Genomic DNA, 22,150 nt, shown 5'->3' on the forward strand with positions numbered 1-22,150 from the left:
CCAAATATATATGGAAAGGTACTAACATTTTTTTTACGATTTGTAAAATCAGAAAATAAAACTCCACACACCTTTTAAATTTGATTTTTAATAAAAAATTATGTATATTTAAGATGTACAACATGATGTTTGGTATACACGCACAGTGAAACGATAACTACAATCAAGCTAAGTAACATATCCATCTCCTAACACAGTTATCATTTTTGTGTGTTTAGTGATAGCATCTGAGAACGACCCTCTTTGCAAATTTCCTGTATACAATACAGTATTACTAACCATAGTCACCATCCTGTATATCCTATTTCTGGAACTCACTTATCCTACGTAAATCAAACATTGCACTCTTTGACCAATATCTCTCCATTTTCCCCAATATCCCTGCCCCTTTAACCATGTTATACCCTCTTAGATCTTGACATTTTTTTAGATTTCGTATATAAGTCAGATCCCACATATATGTAAAATTATGCACTATTTGCCTTTCTATGTCTGGCTTATTTCACTTAGCATAATATCCTCCAGATTCAACCATGCTATGGATGATGGTATCTCTTTCATTTTTAAAACTAAATGTATATGATCACTATTTCCTCATGTGTTCATTCATTGATGGACATTTAGATTATTTTCAAGTCTTGGCTAATGTGAATAATGCTGCAGTGTGGGCTTCCTTTGCTCATTATATTATAATTATATTATAATAATATTGTATATTATGTATTTCATAATATATGCTATAATTAAATAATAATAATAACAATAATAATAACAATAATAATCTTACTTTGTTGTCTTTTCTGATGTCTCTCCACCTGGTACTGAAACTCTTTCACTGCCATATCTTTTAGCTAATAGATGATCCTTTCTACTCAGGGAGATTAAGACATGTTGTCTACCCTGGATTCAGCTGCCTCTGCCTTTCATAACTCCTATCTATAAATTCCCTAACTTACCAATGTTAACTCATAGGTAGGGACATTTCTGCACCCCCCCCCCCATTCAGCAGGAAGAAGCTACTGAAGCTACTCCCACCCAAATGCCAAAGATTTGTCAATTGTCAAGCTGTCAGGGGGGAATGTGGAGGTTACTTTTAGGCAACAGGCTTGCGCAAAGGAAACCTGAGTAAGGCAAAAGGGCCCACTGGGACCACCAAACTGAAGGCAAATAGGCTCATTAAGTGAGCCACCTTGAAATAGCCATAAGACCTAACTAACCAATGGGCTACTTACAACCAGGCACAGTCACCAAAACATGGAGAATTTCATACTTTCCCACACCTCCTCACTCTGCCCATGACTGTGGCCCCTCACCACTGCCTTGTCGCAGTCTCTCCTGCCTACTAGTCCCTCGCAGGGTATTCAATAAACTTTCATCTCTTTAAAAAGGAGGAGGGAGAAGAAGAAGAAGAAGAAGAAGAAGAAGAAGAAGAAGAAGAAAAAGAAGAAAAAGAAGAAGAAGAAGAAGAAGAAGAAGAAGAAGAAGAAAAGAAGAAAAAGAAGAAGAAAGAAGGAAGGAGAAGAAGAAGAAGAAGAATGGAGGAGGAGGAGGAGGAGGAAGGGGAAGAGGAACAAAAAGAAGGAGAAGGAGTAGAAGAACTGGTTTCATTTTCTATGAACAAACCCAGAAATGGGATTGCTGGATTGTATGGTAGTTCTATTTTTAGAGTAAGTTCATACCGCTTTCCATAATTCTTATAACCATTTACATTCTCACCTAAAGTGCACAGGAGTCCTCTCCTCTCCACATCTTTGCCAACACTTGTTATCTTTTCTCTTTTTGATAATAACCATCATAACAGATGTGTGGTGAGAGCACCTCTTTGATTTGCATTTCCCTGATGATTAGTGGTGTTCCATATCTTTTTATATACCTATTGGTAATTTGTATGTATTCTTTGGGAAAATATCTATGTATGTTCTTTGCCTATTTTTAAATTTTTGTTGTTGTTGTCTGGTTTGGTTTGCCATTGAGTTGTTCGAGTTCCTTACATATTTTGGTTGTTAACCTCATCAGATAATGTGGTTGGCAAATATTTTTTCCCAATAAATAGGTTGCCTTTTCAGTGTGTTTATTGTTTAAGCTGCCGAGCAGGAGCGTTTTATTTTGATGTAGTCTCACTTGTTCATTTTTTGTTTTGTTTTCTGTGCTTTTGATGTCATATCCAAACAATTATTCCTAAGACCAGTGTCAAGGAACATTTTCCCTATTTTATTCCTTCTAGGAGTTTTTACAGTTCTGGGTCTTACATTTATGTCTCTATTCTATTTTGAGTGGATGAATGCATATGCTATAAGACCAGGGTCCCTTATGGCTCTTTTGCATAATTCCATGTGCCTTTTTACTGCAACTCTCTCACTTTTGTCTAGAACCTCAGCACTATAATATCCATTTAAACTTCTCATCTCATGGTTCTAGGACTTTGCCCTCCCCAGGCTAGTATCATGTTGGCTCTGTCATATATTTGCTGTATTGTGTGTGTGTGTGTGTGTGTGTGTGTGCAATGTTTACATATATAAGAAAACACATAAAATCTATTTCCATAACTATATCTATTCAAGAGAGTTATATCAATCAAATATCTCTCACAAGAAAGATCCAATTTTTCAAAAAATGGGTAGAAAAGAGAACAGAGTAGAGGCAAAGGCAAGCGTCATTATTTCCCTGAGAGTTCAAAACTATTTCCTTCCCTTTGTTAGCTTCATCAGGAAGTACCAGGAAGTGCTGCCTCTCTTTCAAAAAATTCTTTTATTGCTCTATCATGAGTTTCTAAAATTCCAAAAGAGCATAATGGTCTTTTTTTTTTTTAATGGAAGATCCTTTGGAAATAGCCATGAGTTAATCATAAAATGTTTACTACTCCCTCCCGGTGTGACAGCTATTTGATTTTTCTTCCTTCATTATCTTCCTTCTGCCCTGACTTCCTTCTTCCTTTCCTTCCTTTTTCAGGAACAAGAATAATGCTGCTCCACAAAGAATAATTGCTCTAAATATCAGAAAGATCAGGTTCTTGACAGAGTTGTGCCTCTAACCCCACGACCTTGAGGAGATCAATTTCCTCACTTGACAAAGAAAGGGCTCAGCCCAGGTTATGTCTAAGGTTGTTTTCACTTCTAACATCTCTGTGACTTGAAAAAACTTTATGATAGTGCATTTGAAGCCTGAGCAATCGGTAATTAGCTCTTCAGAGAAACCACTGCAGCAAAATGCTAACAAACTCTTCTTGCCAGTGTGAGACTGAGGCTTCAAGACCCAATTTTGTGACTTTCTAACAAGATGCCTTGGGCATTATTAGGATTGATTGGGCGCTCAGAGATCGGCAATTACCGAACTTGAAAGAAAGTATTTATTTCACTCCTAAACAAGTTTCAGAGGAGCTAATTAATCAAGGCAATTTTAAATAAGAAAACTTCCCAAGTGATGATTGCTGTTCAACTCTGAAAGTCAGGTCCCAGGGCCTGTCACAGGAGAGGCAGCAAAGAAGGGCTGACCCTGGGGGTGGGCAATTTCTTTGTAAGTCGGTGCAGGGTGGAGGGCCACTTTCCGGCATTATCATTTTCTTGATTGCTATCCTGTCTTGCTGCAGTGAGGTCCTCTGACCTACAAAACAAAATAAAAGTTTACTCCAAATTTAGCAAAATCTGGCAAACCCAGGAGTTTAAATTAATTATAAAAATCAGAAGCTGTAGGAAAGGCTGTAATTCCCATCTTCGCTCTGTTGAAGAATGTCTGTCTTGCATGCGGACACCTCTTGGTTTGAACACCAGCCCTTGATCTTGAACGTGTTATTTCAAACTGTTTTATTTACAGTTGGGGCATCTAATTATATAAAGTGATACTGTGGCAACAATTTAGATATGAAGAGAAAGACAGAGAGAGACAGACAGGAGGGGAAGGAGGGAGATGGGGGGGGTGGGCGGGGGTGGAGAATAAATTAAGCTATTGAACAAAAAGAAAACAATGTATTTTGACTAAAGAGCAAAATGTGGGAACTTCTAACTAGAAGAAAAAGGAAACACTGAAAAAGCTATATTTAAGGCTTACACCAGTCAAGTAAAAGTAAACTTTGTGAATGTAGATAAAAGAAGCTAATAATCACAATAGTCAACTTTCATAGGTTAGGGTGAGGAAACATATACACATTTCTAAGTTATGTAATAAACTGCAAGCTAACATTTGATAGGGACACATGGATAACTCGGTTGGTTAAGCATCTAATTCTTGGTTTTGGCCCAAGTCATGATCTAATGACTCTTGAGTTCAAGCCCTGCACCAGGCTCTGCACTGACAGCATGGAACCTGCTTGAGATTCTCTCTCCCTCTCTCTCTCTCTGCTCCTCCCCTCCCTGTCTCTCTCTCTGTCTCAAAAGTAAATGAATAAATAAATAAATAAATAAATATTTTAAAAAAGAAAATTCAATGGACTGTAAAATACTGTGTACATTAAGAATATCAAAGATTACATATGTTGTATAATGTTATATACTGTAATATTAATGTATTATATTTTATATATTTATATATAATACATTTCTATATTATAACAGAACCTAAAATACAGGTGACCCTTTAATAACACAGGTTTGAACTCTGGAGATCCATTTATAGGTGGATCTTTTAAAAATAAATACACTACATACCATTAAAAAAAATGACAACTCTTGTTTCAGTTCCTTCCAATGTAACAGTAGGTTAAACAGCAGTGCCTGCAGTGGAGAATGAAATGAAATAAGGCACATAATGTTCCTGGAAGGTAGTAAGAGCTTAAGAGAGATAGTGATTCTCATTATGTGGCCATCACTCTCCTCTTACCCAGGCCATTCCACTAGATTCTACTAGATCCCTAACCCGCAGTCACTCCTCATTCTTGACCATCCTCCACTAAGCCCCCTCTCCAGTTGGGTAGCCCTACCCATTATAAGTGTTGCCCTCTTGCAATAGAAAGAATAATGCCCAACTCCCCAAACTGATGAGGCCATAATTTGACTCTATCTGTTCTATCCATTTCCCCAACACTTTCCTTCACAGTTCCTATAATTTCGGCTAAATCAGATCCTTTCTGTCACATCGTTGTGCCCTTCCTTGTACCATGCTCACCACCTGGTATCCTCACCATGACTAGACATCCAACTCCTACTTTCACTGCCAATCTCAAGAATCTCCCTCTCCATGAAACCATTCACACCCTTAATCCAGTATGAAGCTTCCTTCTTTCTTTTCTTCCTTTATCTCCTCCTTCCTTTCTTCCTTCCTTCTTTCCTTTGAGCCTCCATTAAGCCATTTGCTTCTTATGTTGTTATAAATTGTAATCATTTATATATTAGCCATGTTTTATTTGGTTGGAAATTCCCAAAGGATACAGACTCTATCTTTCTGGTTATTTTGATTAATAGTTATAATAAATCCCAACAAATCTCTCTACTATTTGACTTCAATAAATAACCCTTATTGCATTGTTAATAAATGGCTATAATTCTACTTTATAAATGAAGAAAATGAAGCCCTCCTAGAAGCAAGTTAGCTTCTGGGGATCACAGTGAAAGTTAGTGGTAGAGTCTAAAACTCCACTCTTTGACTTCATATACAGTGATCTTCTCAGCTCAATATTTTCTTGATCTTATAGGGATAAGATTAACAGTCCATTATCAATGTTGTCAATGATCCTTATCCTCTCAAACTTCCCACATAGCTACTTACATATGTGCCATAGTATTAGCTGGATCTCAATTTTACAAAACAAACTTATATAAAAACTGTTAGCATGTAACTTCCCAAGCCTGATTCCCCTTTTCTCCTCCTTCCCTCTGCCCCCTGCACATTCTTTCAGACCAAAGGATCCAGAGGACCACAGCCTCCTAAAAACCTTTAGAAGCAACTCATCAGGTGGAAAAATTCATGGCACAGGGCCCTCAGGTATAAAATTTGGCAAATCAAGATATGGGGCAGGAGTGGTGATGGATCTTTTACATCAGCAAATAGTAAATTAAATCCTTGAAGTCTAGACATTGGCCAGACAATGCTTAAAACAGTGTTATTGGCCAAAAATGAATAATAAATAGGTTAAACGGGTTTCTTCTCAAATCCCAGCCTTAATTAAAAATAAAACAAGAGGAGAGCTATTGTCCTTGAAAAGGACAGTAAAGAATTAAGTGGACATTCTGAAGACACTCTGAAGCTTTTTTGTTTTGTTTTGTTTTGTTTTGTTTTGTTTTGTTAAGGTTTATTTATTTTCGAGAGAGAACACGAGCAGGAAAAAGGGGCAGAGAGAGTGGGAGACCCTGAATCTGAAGCAGGCTTCAGCCTCTGAGCTGTCCGCACAGAGCCTGACAAGGGACTAGAACTCACGAACCACAAGATCATGACCTGAGCCAAAGTCAAGACACTCAACCAACTGAGTCACCCAGGTGGCCCATAGAGGTTTTTTTGTTCATGTGTTTTGTTTTGTTTTTTTTGTGGCTTTTTTAGTAGTTTCTTTTTTAATAATCATGGAATTTTTTTTTTAAATCATATTTGGCCAGCCTCACCACACAAATATAACTTCTACTAAGTTAGATAATTTATTTATTTTCTCTCTTTTTTTGCCTTTCTTCCCTATGTAGTGCTTTTAAAACATGTCATATCCTTTTATTTTTATTTCAGTTAATGTGATGTCTTTAAGGTCGTCTGTGTTTTACCATGTAGAAAAATCTTACTCGCTTTCAAGGCTGGATAATATCCCATTTGTACGGACAGACCACATTTCAGAACCCACTCATCCTTCAATGGCTGAGTTGTTTCCAGCTTTGGGCTCTGGTAAATAGCGCTGCTGTGAATGTCAGTCAGCATTTTAGACATGCAAACACAAAGCAAATATTTTCTGCTGAGAAAAGGATGAATATGATAACATAAAATATTGGACGGTTTACAGTCATTCACTCAACAATGTAACTAAGTCCCTACTCTGTAGCAGGCATTCTGCTAGGGAAACAGTGGTGACAAAATTAAAAAAGCAGGCGGAGTAGAGCTGTGCCAAGAAATATGGCCACGAAGAAGGGGCGGCTGGTTCCCCTGGCCTGGTAAGGCTCCAACTGTGGACAGCCTCCTGCGGCATCTTTCAGCACGCAGTTCACACAGAGAGGGTCTCATGGCATGTCCCATGGACCCCACAGAGACTGAGCCCTACAAGCACAGTTCTGTTCTCTGCCTTAGAGCAACATGCTAGTGTGGCCCAAGCCAGGCACCTGAACAACCACTTCCACAGCCCCATGGTGGATGAGGGACCATGGTGCTGGATGACAGGTACGTGTCCATGGGGATGCATTCAAGCAAGAGTTGGTAAATAGGTGGGGCTGGTGGAGTCTCTGGAAAATGTAGCTCTATGTAGGTTCCCGAATCTGCCTTCATATTTACCACATACATCTGTAGCTTTCATCTGATTATCATTTTACTGATGTCTAAGCTGCAGCCCAACGGCCTAACATGTGAATGTTCGGCACATTAGAGGTTCATCGGAGTTTGAAATGCACGATGGGCAAACCTTAGAGTGAATCGGAAGTCCATTTTTGTTATAACGAGAAATCTCAATCTTGAATTCATCAAAAAGAAGGAAAACCAGCTTTCATATCCTTTCTCTAAATTTAATTTCAGTTCCTTTAAACACAGGAATGCTGTAAAAATTCATTTTCAAATTAGTACTCAAATTTGTGCCTCAGGAATTGTTCATAGTAATTTCAACCAAAAACCCGGAGTAAAACTGTTGTGCTCACGGAAGCAAACTCAAGTTTCCCAGTCAGAAATTCAGAGAGAAGTTATTTGTGATTTTTATGCAAATTCAAAACATCTTCCCTATAATTTTGTATTTTACTTTTATTGTTACTATATTATATTTCAAAATAATGAGTCTTCTAAGCAAACCTCAGGTAGATATTCCAATCCTTTCCCAATTTCTTCAGTATTCTGAAAAATTATCACTTTTCTTTATTTTACCATGACATGATGGTAACTATGCAATCGTTAATTTTACACATCAACTTGGCTGGGGCACAGCGCCCAGATATGTAGTCACACATATTTCTGGATGTTTCTGTGAGGGTGTCTTTGAATGAGATTAACATTTAAAATCTTGAACTTTGAAGAGATTGCCCTCCGTATTGTGGTTGGGCATCATCCAATACCTTGAAGGCTTAAAGAGAATAAAAGACTAACCTCTTCTGAGTAACAGGGAACTTTACAGCAGACTGCTCCCAGACTTGAACCACTGCCCCAGTTCTTCCTGAGTCTTCAACCTGATGGTCTTCAGATTCGAACTGTAACATCAGATCTTTCCTGGGTCTTCAGCTTGTGAACCCACCCTTCAGAGTTTGGACTTGCCTGCCTCCACAATCCCATGCGTCAATTACTTTAAATAAATCTCATTCCATTTGTCTACCCATCCTGTTGGTTCTGTTTCTCTGGAAGACCCTGAACAATGCAAACACCAATGAGAGTAGCAAACAACTAATGCTCATTGTTTACCAAGGCACCATTCTAATCATTTTACAAAAATTAACTGTGTAACTGTTATTATCATCATCCCCACTTTATGTATGTGGTTCTAGAAGCTCAGAAGGATTAAGTAACTTGGCCAAGTTCACACAAGTATTAAGCAACATGGTCAAAATATGAACCCAAGCTTGGGTGTAGGCATATGTTCTTATCTAATAATCAATATAGTTCCTTTCAGAGCTGCTTAAGAATAGGGTTTCTCAGGGACACCTGGGTGGCTCAGTTGGTTGAGCATCTGATGCTTCATTTTGGCTCAGGTCATGATCTCACAGTTAGTGGGGTTGAGCCCCACGTTGGGCTTTGCACTGGCAATGCAGAACCTGCTTGGGATGTTCTCTCCCTCTCTCTCTGCCCTTCCCTGCTTGCACACACTAGCACTGACTCTCTCTCTCTCTCTCTCTCTCTCTCAAAATAAATAAATAAATAAACTTTAAAAAAAGGGAATAGGGTTTCTCAAACCACAAGTTGAGTCTTATTAGTGGGCAGTGAAATCAGTTTAGTAAGTCATGGCCAGCATTATTTAAAGAAATTTAGAATAGAATAGAATAGAATAGAAGTAAAGCAGAAGTCACCAAACTTTTCTATAAAAAGCTATATAATATGTAAGGGCGCCTGGGTGGCTCAGTAGGTTAAGCCTCTGACTTCAGCTCAGGTCACGATCTCACAGTGCGTGAGTTCAAGCTCTGCATCAGGCTCTGTGCTGACAGCTCAGAGCCTAGAGCCTGCTATGGATTCTGTCTCCCTCTCTCTGCACCTCCCCCACTCACACTCTGTCTCTCTCTCTCAAAAATAAATAAACATTTAAAAACAGCTATATAATATGTAAATATTTTAGGCTTTGAGGGCAGACTGTCTCTGTGACAACTACTTAGCTCTGTTCCTGTAGCCCCGAAGCAGCCGTGGGCAAGCCACAAACCAGTGGTCTGTCTTACACATTTTTGCCCCACAGAGAATATCTGGATACATTTCTGATGCAATGACTGGGGTGGGGATGGTACAGGCATCTAATGGGTAAAGGCTAGGATGAGACCAACCATCTTGCAGTGCAAAGAACAATGCCCACCACAAAGAATAATCCAGTCCTTAAAATGCCAATGGTGTTGCCATTAAAAAACTGACGTCAAAAAATGGCCGCATGCCAACAGAACTTCATTTATGGATGCTGAAATAGGAATTCCAAATAATTTCCAGGGCCATGACATATTACTCTGCTTTCGATCTAACTGATCATTTCAAAACATAAAACCCATTCTTAGCTTGCAAGTCACAAACAGGTGCCAGGCTGGAAGTGACCCACATGCCAGTCCCTGAAATTGAGTAATCAAAATGTATTGCAGGTAGTTAAACTACACACACACACACATACACACACACACACACACACACACACACACACATATATTAACTATGGGACATGTAGTTAAACTATATATGTGTGTGTGTGTGTGTGTGTATGTATATTTTAACTATGGGTCATGTTTGAAAGACATGATTCTTTGGGGATAAATTATTCTTTTCTGAGTGTGAATTTAAGTTATAGTACCTCTCTGAATTGTGGTTGATTCAGCGTGCTCTCCTTAAATTAGATTCTCATAAGAAATTCTGGGTTGAGACTCTGCAAGAAACACCTGTAGATGAAGAACTGAACTCAGTTCGGATACACTCAGCCAAGACCCAACTGTGAGGACTTACATGTGGCGTTGTTCCAGACTAGTGGCCAAATCTTAGACAAACGGTCTGTGGAAGGACTCCTTTGTCTCATGGGATTGCCTTGCCCGGAGTCCACAAAGCAAGCCACGTGAAGACTCAGAGCAGCCATGTTGCAGCCCAAGTCATTCTTAGAATCACACCGGCTACTTCCACTTTTTAATAAAGTCTCATTCGTAGTTGCAGCCTGGCCTCAACTGTGCTGAGGGTAACCTAGAATAAAGTGGGTCTGTGTGCAAGTTTGGGAGGAAACAGTGCTGTCTTGGAAGGGTGGCCACTAGCAGGAAGCAGAAGAGCCTTGGAGCAATGGGAATCGGGAGGTGTGGGAGGAGCCAAAGCAGCCTGAGGCAGCTGTGAAGGCAGGAAAGCAGCAGTGGCTATGTTCCTTCCCCCTGGGGACTCTCTGAGCCACGTGGAGAAGACACGCTGGAATCACTCTACATTTCTTGTGACCGATAAGGATGGGAGTTTCAGTCCATCACAATCTGTCCTGAAAGGGCATATGCCCTTTTTAGCTACTAGCCATTGAAACCAGGGGATACTTAGGTTGTGTACATACACAACAAACACATCTCTGAGTAAAAGGTGCCACCACAACCCTGAATTTGGGATTATTTCCTTAGGATGAATTATCTGAACTGGAATTACTGGGTTACTCCAAGGAACCCACAAAAGAATCCCTCAAGAGAAAGAGCCAGCAATTCTGTATCTGTCATTTCAAATTATATTATAGGCACATTTTAGAGTTAACTTGATCAATATTTTGAAATTCCTCTTGCCATTTCTAAAAACAAAACCTTTAATTCAATAGTTAACAATATCTTTTCTGACGTCCATTTTTTTATTTTCTTAAATTTTTAAAAATTTTATTTATATTTGAGAGCGAGAGACAGAGAATGAGTGGGGGAGGGGCAGAGAGAGAGAGGGAGATACAGAATCCAAAGCAAGCTCCAGGCTCTGAGCTGTCAGTACAGAGCCCAATGCAGGGCTTGAACCCACAAACTGTGAGATCATGATCTGAGCCGAAGTCAGACACTTAACCAACTGAGCCACCCTGGTGCTCCTGTAATGTCCATTTTATAGTCTTCATGCTGAGATGCTTTCCAAACTCTCATTAAGATTTCCCCTTCTTCTGATATTCCAATCAGAACCCTTTCCCATACATCTATGAGGTCTTTACAAAAATACTTAATAAGAAAAGTACCAGGTATTTATTTCCTACAAATGTTTCCCTCCTTTTAAAAAGGACTTTTAACTCTTTGACCTATGGAAGTTTCATGAAAGGTAGGCAAATCCATCATTTTTTACACCCACTTTAAGGTTATAAAATGCACCATTATCCCCCTGTGTTTTAACATGTTTTACTGGTGTTATGCTTATGTTTGTCAGTCATTCTCTGAGTCATTTTTCAAAGCAAAGACTGAACCCCCAAAATATCCCTTCTTCATGTACTTCTCATTCCTTTCCTCAAAAAACTAAGAAATATTTGGAAGACATAGCTAGAGGGTATTGGCAAAGCTCTGTCTCTTCTCCAAGCTCAATTAATTCTATCTCAGGTGAAAGGAAATATCGGCATCCCGATCCTGTCCTTTCTTTCCCTACAAGACAGTACACCCTGGGACAGTATTTCTACTGAATGTTAACCAAGAATTCTTCACAAAGGGCCACATTGTCAAATGCCTTTGGGAAACGCTGACTTAATCGAATATAAACAGGCTCATTTAATGTCAGATTTCGACGAACATCTTTAAAATCACCACAGGGAGGGGATATGAAGCATATAAGGTTACAGTCTTCCCCAATTTACTTTACTATGACTTTTTCTATATTGATTAATTCCTCCCACAATTTGGGATGTCTGGGGCATGCTACCTTGGGAAAGCCCATAGGTGCCAATGGTGTCTTCTGCTCTCTCTATCCCAAGCACACATGGGGCCAAAGCACAAAGAAGGGTGAGCTATCATAAGGAGGATATAATTGTAAACTAAGGCACCAGCTATGGTGGAGTCCTGTCTATAAGTCACTGCACTCCCCACAATTCACTGGCTTTCTGATATCAGTAGACATAATCCCTATGATGGTTAAGCAGTGACTATCTCACTTGGCTGACTGCATCCTGTTTAAGGCCTAGTGGGAGTATGTGAATGTGTCCCAAGAAACCAACCATATTGGGGGGGGGAAGGAAAATTATACATGGGGATGTAAGTTTCTAGGATGGCCATGTATGAGTGCAGCATGAGGCTTCTAAGAGTTTCATTAATTAAACAAAGCAAAAATAAAGGCTTTATTTTTTAACTCAGTACTGTGCAAATATAAGCCATAACTGTGATTGTGCACATTTTCTCAGTTAATGGGAAATCACACAGTAAACTAAAAAAAAAAAAATGTAAGATACTTTTTTTTAAGTACTGTTGATGGGATGCCTAGTAATAAGAGAAGTTTTTTTATATGCAGTAATACTTAGAGATTGTCACAGGTGAAAAACTACCTCAGTCAGTGTCACAATAGTAATATACCTTGTGTTTATTGAGCATTTGTTATAGCAAGACACAAAACTATGCACCTAATTTTTATTATCTGACTTAAATTATGCCAGGATGCTAAATGTTGTCTCAGAGTTTTAGCACAGGCCCTGGAATGAAGGACAAGCTAAGGTGGCTGAACTTGCTGAGTTTTTTGTTGTTTTTTTTATGCTTATTTACTTATTTATTTATTTTGAGAAAGAGAGAGATAGAGCACATGAGCAGCGAGGGGCAGAGAGAGGGGAAGAGAGAGAATTCCAAGCAGGTTCCAAGCCGTCAGTGCAGAGCCTGATGCAGGGCCTGAACTCAGGAACCATGAGATCATGACTTGGACCGAAATCAAGATTTGGATGCTTAACAGGGTGAGCCACCCAGGCACTCCTGAACTTGCTGAGTTTTAAACCAGAGTTGGGGCGCCTGGGTGCCTCAGTTGGCTACGTGGCTGACTTTGGCTCAGGTCATGATCTCGCAGTTCACGAGTTTGAGCTCCGCATCAGGCTCTGTGCTGACAGCTCAGAGCCTGGAACCTGCTTTAGATTCTGTGTTTCTCTCTCTCTCTCTCTCTCTCTCTCTTTCTCTCTCTGTCCCTCCCCCACTCATACTCTCTCTCTCTCAAAACAATAAACAAACATTTAACAAATTTAAAAAAAAATTTAAAGCAGAGTGTGTGGACATCTTCTTGCTCAAGGGGTGGGAACATTCACCCTGGATCCTGGATCCTCCAGCATTACCAGATTGGGTCACTTTCCTCTACTGTCCCTAAGCTTGGAGGAGAGGCAGGCAGTCGGGGGAAGAGGTAAGGACAGTTTGGAGAGGATTCCTTCAAAGAGAATCGTCAATGTGCACCCTTATGCCTTTACCAGGCCAAGTGACAGAGCCTTCTCTTCCAGAGTTTGGAGGGCCTGAGAGTGCCTGTGTTTCCTGGAGCCAGACATGGGCCACAAGGAAGAGGGAAGGCTCTTAAAAAGGAAAGTCATCCTCCTGGCAGGGTGAGATCACCCTGGACTCAAGACCAGAAACCAGGGAGCTGCTGGAGGAGCCATAAATGTCCAGCCAGAGGGGGAGGTGGCTTCCCAAAGGACTAACAGATGGAATTCAGGGGTCCGGGTTGCTGGGGTTGAGGGGCGCTCTCACTCTGAAGAACCCACAAAGGAATCCCCCGAAAGACAGAGCCAGCAATCATGCATCTGTCACCAGATTCCAGCTGTTCCAGCCAACTCCTTCTGCCCTCTTTCTCTTCCTCTTTACATCCTGGCTTTGGTCCTGGACTGGCCGCACAGCAGCTGCAGTGTGGGGAGAAAAGGCCACCAGTAGTGACTTGGGTTGGTCCCCTTTGACCACAGCAAGACTTTAGCACCTGAGACGGGGGAGAGAGGATGTTGTAATCTGGGAAAGGGCATGTCGTCTGACATGACAGTGCACTTGATTTTCTAATACTTGGGGAATAAAGGAAATCTTGTGTTTCTTACTTCCAAGGAAAACCTACCAGAGCTGCCTGCAATGTTAATGAGTGGGAGGAAGGTCTGAGATGACACAGCAAGAGTGTGAAGGGGCAATGACAAAAAATAGGAAAGTTGCCTCCTACGTACACCCCGTAAGCTTTAGCTTCCTTCAAGAAACTGGTTACAAATCCTCAGTAAGTTAGGCAGTATTATCCCTAGATATTTGGTGAAATTAAAAGACATCCCAGAAAAATCACAAAACTCAAGTGATGGCTCTGGGATTAGAATTGAGGTAACTGTCCCATCTGCCTCTGTGTCCCCTCCCAGTACTACATCCTAAGATCCTGCAACGGAACCAATACTGGGGGGTCTGTCACACTTCCAGTAACACGCTGGTTCCAGAGTTCTGCTGTTTTCACCGAATAGCTTTATGGGGGGGGGCAACAAAATATGCTCATAGTTTATGAAGTTATTCCACCTGCATTATTTAATCCTCCTGATCATTTACAATAAGGTGGATATTATCATTACCTCTGTGTACCTCATTATGGACTTGACTGAGATGTCACAAAAGGTAATAAACAGAAGACCATCTTAGATCTGCTATCCTATCCACTGTGTAGATGCAGCAATGATGTTTGTTTTTCTCACCATTGTATGCAACACCAGGCTCAGTGCCTAGCACACAGAAGAAGTTCAATAATTATTTGTTGAATAAGTGAATGCATGACGTTTTCCAATTCTAACTCTTTTTTTTTTCGTTGTTGTTATTATATCATGTTGCTTCTCTACTATCTCCAGTGAAGACTCTTGGAGAAATTTGATCCCATCTGGGAAACTCGCTGTAAAACAAAGTTCTTGAATTTTAAATAAATCTACCATAAATAAATTTGATAGCAAGTCATACTTTGGGCTTTTGTATCACATAAGATAATAAAAGACATTTTTCTCTGAGCCAGTAATCTGGCTAGGGTAAATGATCTCTAAAGCCCCATGGCTACAAAGCATGATATGATTGTGTGGGAGCTCACTGATCAATTGTCTATTTTCAGAGATTTCACATTAAACAATAATCGCTAGAAAATAACCCATCACACTTTGTATGTGGAAAAGTACACAAAAGTTTAGAACAGTTGTCTATCTATATAACCAGGAGACAGACCATGGCTCTCATTAAAATCTTCTTAATCGACTTTGCTAAATTCATTTTAGGCAAATAGTTGGATGTAGGAGTTCCTTAAAATTCTGAGGACATTTCTACAAGGATTTAGCCCTGAGGCTATAAGGCCATCTAGGAATGTTGATCCATTTCCTCCATGAAGCTCTCTGCTTTTTGTGTCTTCATTTCAAAGTCCAGAGATACAGCTATGTCAAGAAAAGATAAGATAGAATTGAATCACTTTGTTGGGTCTGTGAGAGGACATAAAGGCCCTGGCATGGGAGCCCATTCTTCATATGCAGCGATGGTACATCACAGTGCTCAGACCTGACGTCTTCCCAGCACTTATCTTGCCCTTAATTCATAACCATCAAATTGAGCTGCCTCTATGAACCCCCTTGTTATGCTACAAACCTACTGACCTTAAGAGAAACAGATAGATCTAGACTGAGAGCCCAACTTCACCTATGGCATTTCTCTGTACATTCTTGGCAGCATCATATGCACGATCAAATCCCAACCTGCAGAAGTTTAGGTAATAATACTTTCAACACCTTCCAGAAAATTGAGTTCTAAAAAAATGTAGTCTTAGCACCTTCTGTCAGAAGCTTATTTTGGTGTTCAGTGCATTAGAGTGAAGCAGAAGTCTCTGTTACTATAAATGGCCCCTGTGAACCACCCACCTGTCAGAGTTGAACACAATTCCATCTCTAGGCCCTGAGATATATGTAGTTCTTCATGTCAAGGTCACTCCAAAAAAAAAAAAAAACTAGTGTATTAGGAGGTTAAGCATAAAATTCTACATCCTTTTTTAAATAGATTCATTTGGTGGGAGCTACGTAGGAGTGCAAAACCCAAAACACTGCACATATCAAGGAGTCAGTAGGGAGAGAAAATATATCAGCAGAATAAAAAACAAAACAAAACACAATAATTGAAATTAAATAATAAAGGTTTTTTGAAAATAATTGGATTGTGAGGTGTCTGAGAGAAGCAAAATTAAATACACGGTAGATGTGAACTATAATATTGGTATATTACGGAGGAAAAAAATCACATACAGGGCTTAATCAATCCATATTGACTGAGTAAATGAATAAGTGGATAGATGAGTGGGTAAATGAATGCCAACCAGCCCCCAACACTTACAAATGGCCTGGAATCTTAGGAATCCACACAATTAGTCTGTCTTTTTAGAATTGTCTCCCAATTTCCTGACGACATAAGAATTTAGGCCATACAAAACTTCCTCTTAGCAGCAGTCCTGTGGATGGCATCTTTGACTTCCTTGTTCCTCAAGCTGTAGATAAGTGGGTTCAACATGGGGATCACTGCAGTGTAAAACACTGACACCACTTTATTGAGATCCAGGGACAGACTTGCTCTAGGTCGTACATAAATAAAGAAAATAGTACCATACAGGATGGAGACGGCCGTCAGGTGAGAAGAGCAGGTAGAAAAGGCTTTGCGCCTCCCATCCACAGAGTGGATCTTCATGATGGCAACAAGGATGTAAATGTAGGAGATCAGGATAGTCAGACCGCTGAAGACTCCAACAGCTCCATCCACGACAAAAACTACCAACTCAGTAAGCCTTGTGTCAGCACATACAAGGGAAAGCAGGGGGGACATATCACAGAAGAAATGATTAATGACATTGGGGCCACAAAAAGGAAGACGGAATGCATTTGTTGTATGGGTCATGGTGTTCATGAACCCGATGACATAGGGACCAACCACCAGCTGGATGCAGAGTCTCTGGGACATGGCAACAGAATACAATAACGGGTTGCAGATGGCCACATAGCGGTCATAGGCCATGGACGCCAAGAGAAAACACTCTGCTGCCACAAAGAACCCAAAAAACCACTGCTGCAAAGCACAGCCCAAGAAGGAGATGGCCTTCCTCTTCGCAAAGACGTCCGTGAGCATCTTGGGGCTCACAACAGAGGAGAAGCACATGTCCACAAAGGACAAGTGGCTGAGGAGAAAGTACATGGGTGTGTGAAGGCGGGAATCAATCCGAATCAGAATAATCATACCCAAGTTTCCGGTTAGATTGATGACGTAGAAACTCAGGAAGAGCAGGAAGAGGGAGGCCTGCAATTGGGGGTTGTCACTCAAACCTGCCAAAATGAACTCTGTAACCCTTGTGTAGTTGTCACCGGCCATTGACTGGTTCCCGTTTCCCCTAGAAGAAGAGCAGAGGAGTCACAACAGATTGGCTGAACATATCTTCAAAAACGGGACACAGAAAAAATATACCAGTGGATGGGAGAGCATCATGGGTGATATGACTTAGTTGCATGTTGTGGCCAAGGAAACAAAAGTGAAGTATAGACCAGTGCAAAAGATCGGATCTGAAGCCTTCATCTTCTAAGAGTCTACAGAAATCCGTCAATACAGAGATGAGAAACCAGAAACCTGGAAAATAGAAGCAGCTTTCTCAAGGTCGCATGACTGATGGCAGAGAGCTTCCAGAAGACATGTCCAAGAACTCTCACTTCAGTGAACTTTGCTTGAGTTCCCCAGGTGAGCGCACACCTGGGGTAATGATGCAGGAGAGTGGAAGTGAGGCAAGGTGGAAAAGTGAGCAGCCACTCATTTTTGGGATATACACACTTTGGAATTAGAACCCAAGCCTAAAGGCAGGGTCCCTCTGACCCTGGGAAAGTTACTTTTCCTCATCTGTGAAACAGGAATAATAATAGTAACATCTACCTTGTAAATTGCTGTGAGGATAACATGAGAGAAAGCTTGCAAAGTATTGAGCTTGCAAACTACTTATTGAGAGTCTCATTGGGCACCTTGACAAGGGTATAATAAGTGTTCGTACTTTTGCCTTACATACTTCATTTAATAAGCCTGCAAGCTGACTATGATTATGTCAATTCACATAGGAGGAAAATTGAAGCTCAACCCACGTTCACGATGCTAGTGACCTGCAGGGGTGGGCTTTGCACGTGTGCGTGCCCAAACAGACTGTGCTCTTTCCTTCGTCACACTGCAGAAATTGCGTGTCCACAATTCTACTCTTTTCAAAGAGATGCAAAACTCATTCCACTGTGAGTACAGGATGATGCCTGATTGGCTTCCTACTCCTGATGTTGAGGTTACAGCCAAAGGCCACTAATGGGAAGCCCGTAGGATAATAGACTATTGAGCTTGAGTATCACCTGCATGGAAATGCACAGGGAAGAAATCTGGAAAAGAGCCTAAATCATCCCACCCATATACCCTCCACATTTCCTTTGTCACCCCCCATAAGGGTGCACTGGGTTAAGTCAGCTGATCTCTTCGAACCTGAGTTGCTTTGTGTGCTCAATGCAACTAAAGCTGTGTCTTTCTCTCTCAGAATTTGCATCCACTTAGAACAAGGGGAAGGTGTACGTCAGGGATCAGAAAACTACTTATACTTTCTTTGAAAAGTTTTCTTAGCCCAGAATGATAGGAGCCCAACACCAAACTTACGTTAGACGCTTTTCCCCTGGTTTTCCAATCTGAAATGTATCATTCGACTTTGGTGAGGCCTCCCTGAGGCCAATAATGCAGCTTACATTATATCCTTTGCTTCAGGGAATTAAAGAGAAAGGGAGGATTTCCAGGCAGACTGTCTACCCCACACTCACCCCTTGCTGAGGACTCTTCAAGAGTCTAGGAACTTCTTCAGGGTCCTTCATACACTACATCTCACTCTTCCATTTGACAGTTGCCCAAAACTCTAGGACAATCCCTTGTCAGCTATAGTTTCTAAACTGACCCAAGCCTTCCATGCACATTTTAATTTCTGTTTCCCTGCTGTATGTGGTGTTTATAATAGAATGCAGTGCTCCTTAAAGATCAAACCACACAGAGCGGGGAACACAACCAGCCCTCATGTTCAGAGCACCAGGATAATATCATAATGCAACACAACCTATGATAACCTTCCCTTAGCAAAGGTGTGGACAGGGATGTGAGTTGAATTCTGTGCTACTTTTTTTTTCCCTTTCTTCCACTGCTAAAGCATCTCTGTCCCATGTTCTACTTACGTGAGTATGTTTTGATCCAGTTGCAAAACCTAAGTTTATCTCTACATGAATGATCTCTTCTTAGGTCTTCTCCATCATCCAACAAAGATGAGGATCGTGTTCATCCTGGCCATGAGTCCAATATAGAATTTATTGTAATTCCATTTAAAATAATTTGTGTTCTCTTTACCTTGTTAAAAGTCGGGTCGAAAGAACAGAAAATGATTGGGGGCTGTCAACTTACATTCTAACGGGCTCTTTCTTCTTTAAAGATGGCACAAAGAACTACAGCAAAACTAAGCCAAGTTGGTCGGGTTCCACCCCTCCCCTTAATCTGGCCACCTTCACGTGCACAACAGGTCAGAATTTTCAACAGTCATTTGGGTTTACTGTTTCTTTTCTTCCAAGAAGAAACTGGAATCCTCACTCACTGTAAAATGTGTTCAGGGTCTTCAAGTCAATAAAAGTTCCCTGAACCAGTTGCATCATCTCTGCTATGGGAGCTGCTGTGTCCCCAGTCTGCCATATCTTGGGAATGGACCACTAAGGGAAGGTACAATCAAAGTTTCGCTTCATATCCTAAGTAAATCCGATGAGATCTGTTTTCTGATCATGTCATTATGTTTGTTTTTAACTGGATATAGTCTTTTCACTCTCTCTGTATCCAGGCTAAGCAAGGAAGGTCTATGGAACTCTTGGGAAACCGGAGTAGCACAGAGAGGGTGGGACACAGGAGGACCCTAGCTCTCCCTTTCCGTCTCTCTTTCACGTTCGTATCTTGGGGTCAAGGGAAAAGCATGTAGAAAATGAACTTTTCTCAGACACAGCATTGACCATAGGTTGCTAAGTAAATTCGTTTTCCTGGGACTTCGTTCAAAACAAAGAGTGGAACCATCGGAAGGAAGAGCTGGAAGAGAATTTCTGAGAATGTATCAATGGATCAGTAAACTTTATGGAAAGATGTTATATCTGAACTGTTAGCATATGGCAAGGGAAATACATTTCTTACTGCCCAGAAATGAATAAAAATCAATAAAACAAAATTCTTCAGCATTGTATTTGCAATACAAACAGCATCAGCTTGACCAAACAGAGTCAATACAGGTTGCAGCCCGAGTGAGGGAAAGCGTACGCACTTCAGTGTGCGACACAGCCTCCTTACTCTAAGAGGTTTTGTTTGAATTGTTTTGAATTTCTTAGCATGCTCCTGAGTGCTTTAATGTAAATTTTTCCATGAGACCTGAATCTTTGATAATAACTTCTGGTCGACTCTACATATGAAAGACCATTCCATTTCTCCCCTGAAAACCATTTAGATTTGTCCTTCAATTTCTTTTTTTCTTTAGTTTCAAGACTTTATTTAAATTCCAGTTAGTTAACATAGAGTGTAACATTAGTTTCAGGAGTAGAATTTAGAGATTCATCACTTGCATATAACAAACAGTGCTCACCACAAGTGCCCTCCTTAATACCCATCTCTCATTTAATCCATTCCCCCAACCTCCCCTCCAACAACTCTCTATTTGTTTTCTGTAGTTAAGAGTCTGTTTCTTGGTTTGCCTCTTTTTTTCCCTCTGTGTTCATCTGTTTTTGTTTTTTTTTTAATTCCACATGAGTGAAATCCTGTGGTATTTGTCTTTCTCTGACTGACTTATTTCACTTAGCATGATACACTCTAGATCCATCCACATCATGCAAATGGTGAGATTTCATTCTTCTTGATGGCTGAGTAACATTCCGTTATATATAAAATGCCGCTATAAACATGTATCCTTATGAATCAGTATTTTTGTACCCTTTGTGTAAATACTTAGTAGTGGACCTCTTTCATGGTTTTCTGTGTGTTCTTCACAGAAACAAACACATCTGAGATCCTTCAAATATTCCAAATATTTTTCGAATATTTTTCTGATTCCTTTGCTACTTTGCTTCAAAATTATGTGGTTCCTTCGAGTTGTCTGGATAATAATCCATTTTTATTGTATGGCAGTGTGAGTTCATAGGTTGAATATTGCTAAGGCTTTTTATATGCGTGTTTTCTTAGGTAGAGTGTCTACAACAAGCATTGGTCATTAATTAGAATTTGGGGAGTGACTTTGGCCCTGCTTACTGTCTTCCTGATGGTTGGTTGAATCTTTTTCTTTGAAGAACTGGTTAATGCGGGTTTTGTAATCATGTTTCTATTTTCTAATTTTTTTTGAAATTGTACTTATTAAGCTAAATGGAAATTAGTATTTTAATTCTTCCCATGTTGTTTATCACATAATTATTTTTAAGTCCTTTGTGTAAGACTGTTTTGAATCCTGAGGGTGTATATTCCTAAGATTCCTTTTAAGCTTTACTTCCTGGGGTGCCTGGGTGGCTCAGTCAGTTGAGCACCCAGCGCTTGATTTCAGCTCATGTTGTGATTTCACAGTCACGAGATTAAGCCCTGAGTCGGACTCTGTGCTGGGTGTGGGGCCTGCTTTAGATTTTTCTCTCACTCTAGCTTTACCTCCCTGCTTGTGTTCTCTCTCTCTAAAATAAAATAAAATAAAATAAAATAAAATAAAATAAAATAATTAGATTAAAATAAATTAAAATAAAATAAAACTTACTTCCTGAAATAAGTCTGACAAAGAAAGACACATACTGTATGATTTCACTTACATGTGGAATCTAAAACAAAGCAAAACGAAACAAAAACAAAAACTCAAAGATACAGAGAAGTGATCGATTGGTGGTTTGATGAATGCCGGAGGCAGGGGTTGGAAAGGTGAACAAAATGAGTTATAAGATAAATAAATC

At 40.2% G+C, this 22,150-nt stretch overlaps 1 protein-coding gene across 1 annotated transcript; it reads right to left on the bottom strand.

Annotated features, from left to right (window-relative positions):
* Nucleotides 1–16,583: 16,583 nt before the first annotated feature.
* Nucleotides 16,584–17,525, bottom strand: LOC125177204 (olfactory receptor 1009-like). The gene has a single exon (XM_047879316.1). It carries the CDS (start codon nucleotides 17,523–17,525, stop codon nucleotides 16,584–16,586), a length of 942 nt encoding a protein of 313 aa, XP_047735272.1.
* Between the last annotated feature and the right edge of the window lie 4,625 nt (nucleotides 17,526–22,150).

This window comes from Prionailurus viverrinus, chromosome D1, assembly GCF_022837055.1.
Source record: "Prionailurus viverrinus isolate Anna chromosome D1, UM_Priviv_1.0, whole genome shotgun sequence".
Taxonomy (NCBI): domain Eukaryota; kingdom Metazoa; phylum Chordata; class Mammalia; order Carnivora; family Felidae; genus Prionailurus; species Prionailurus viverrinus.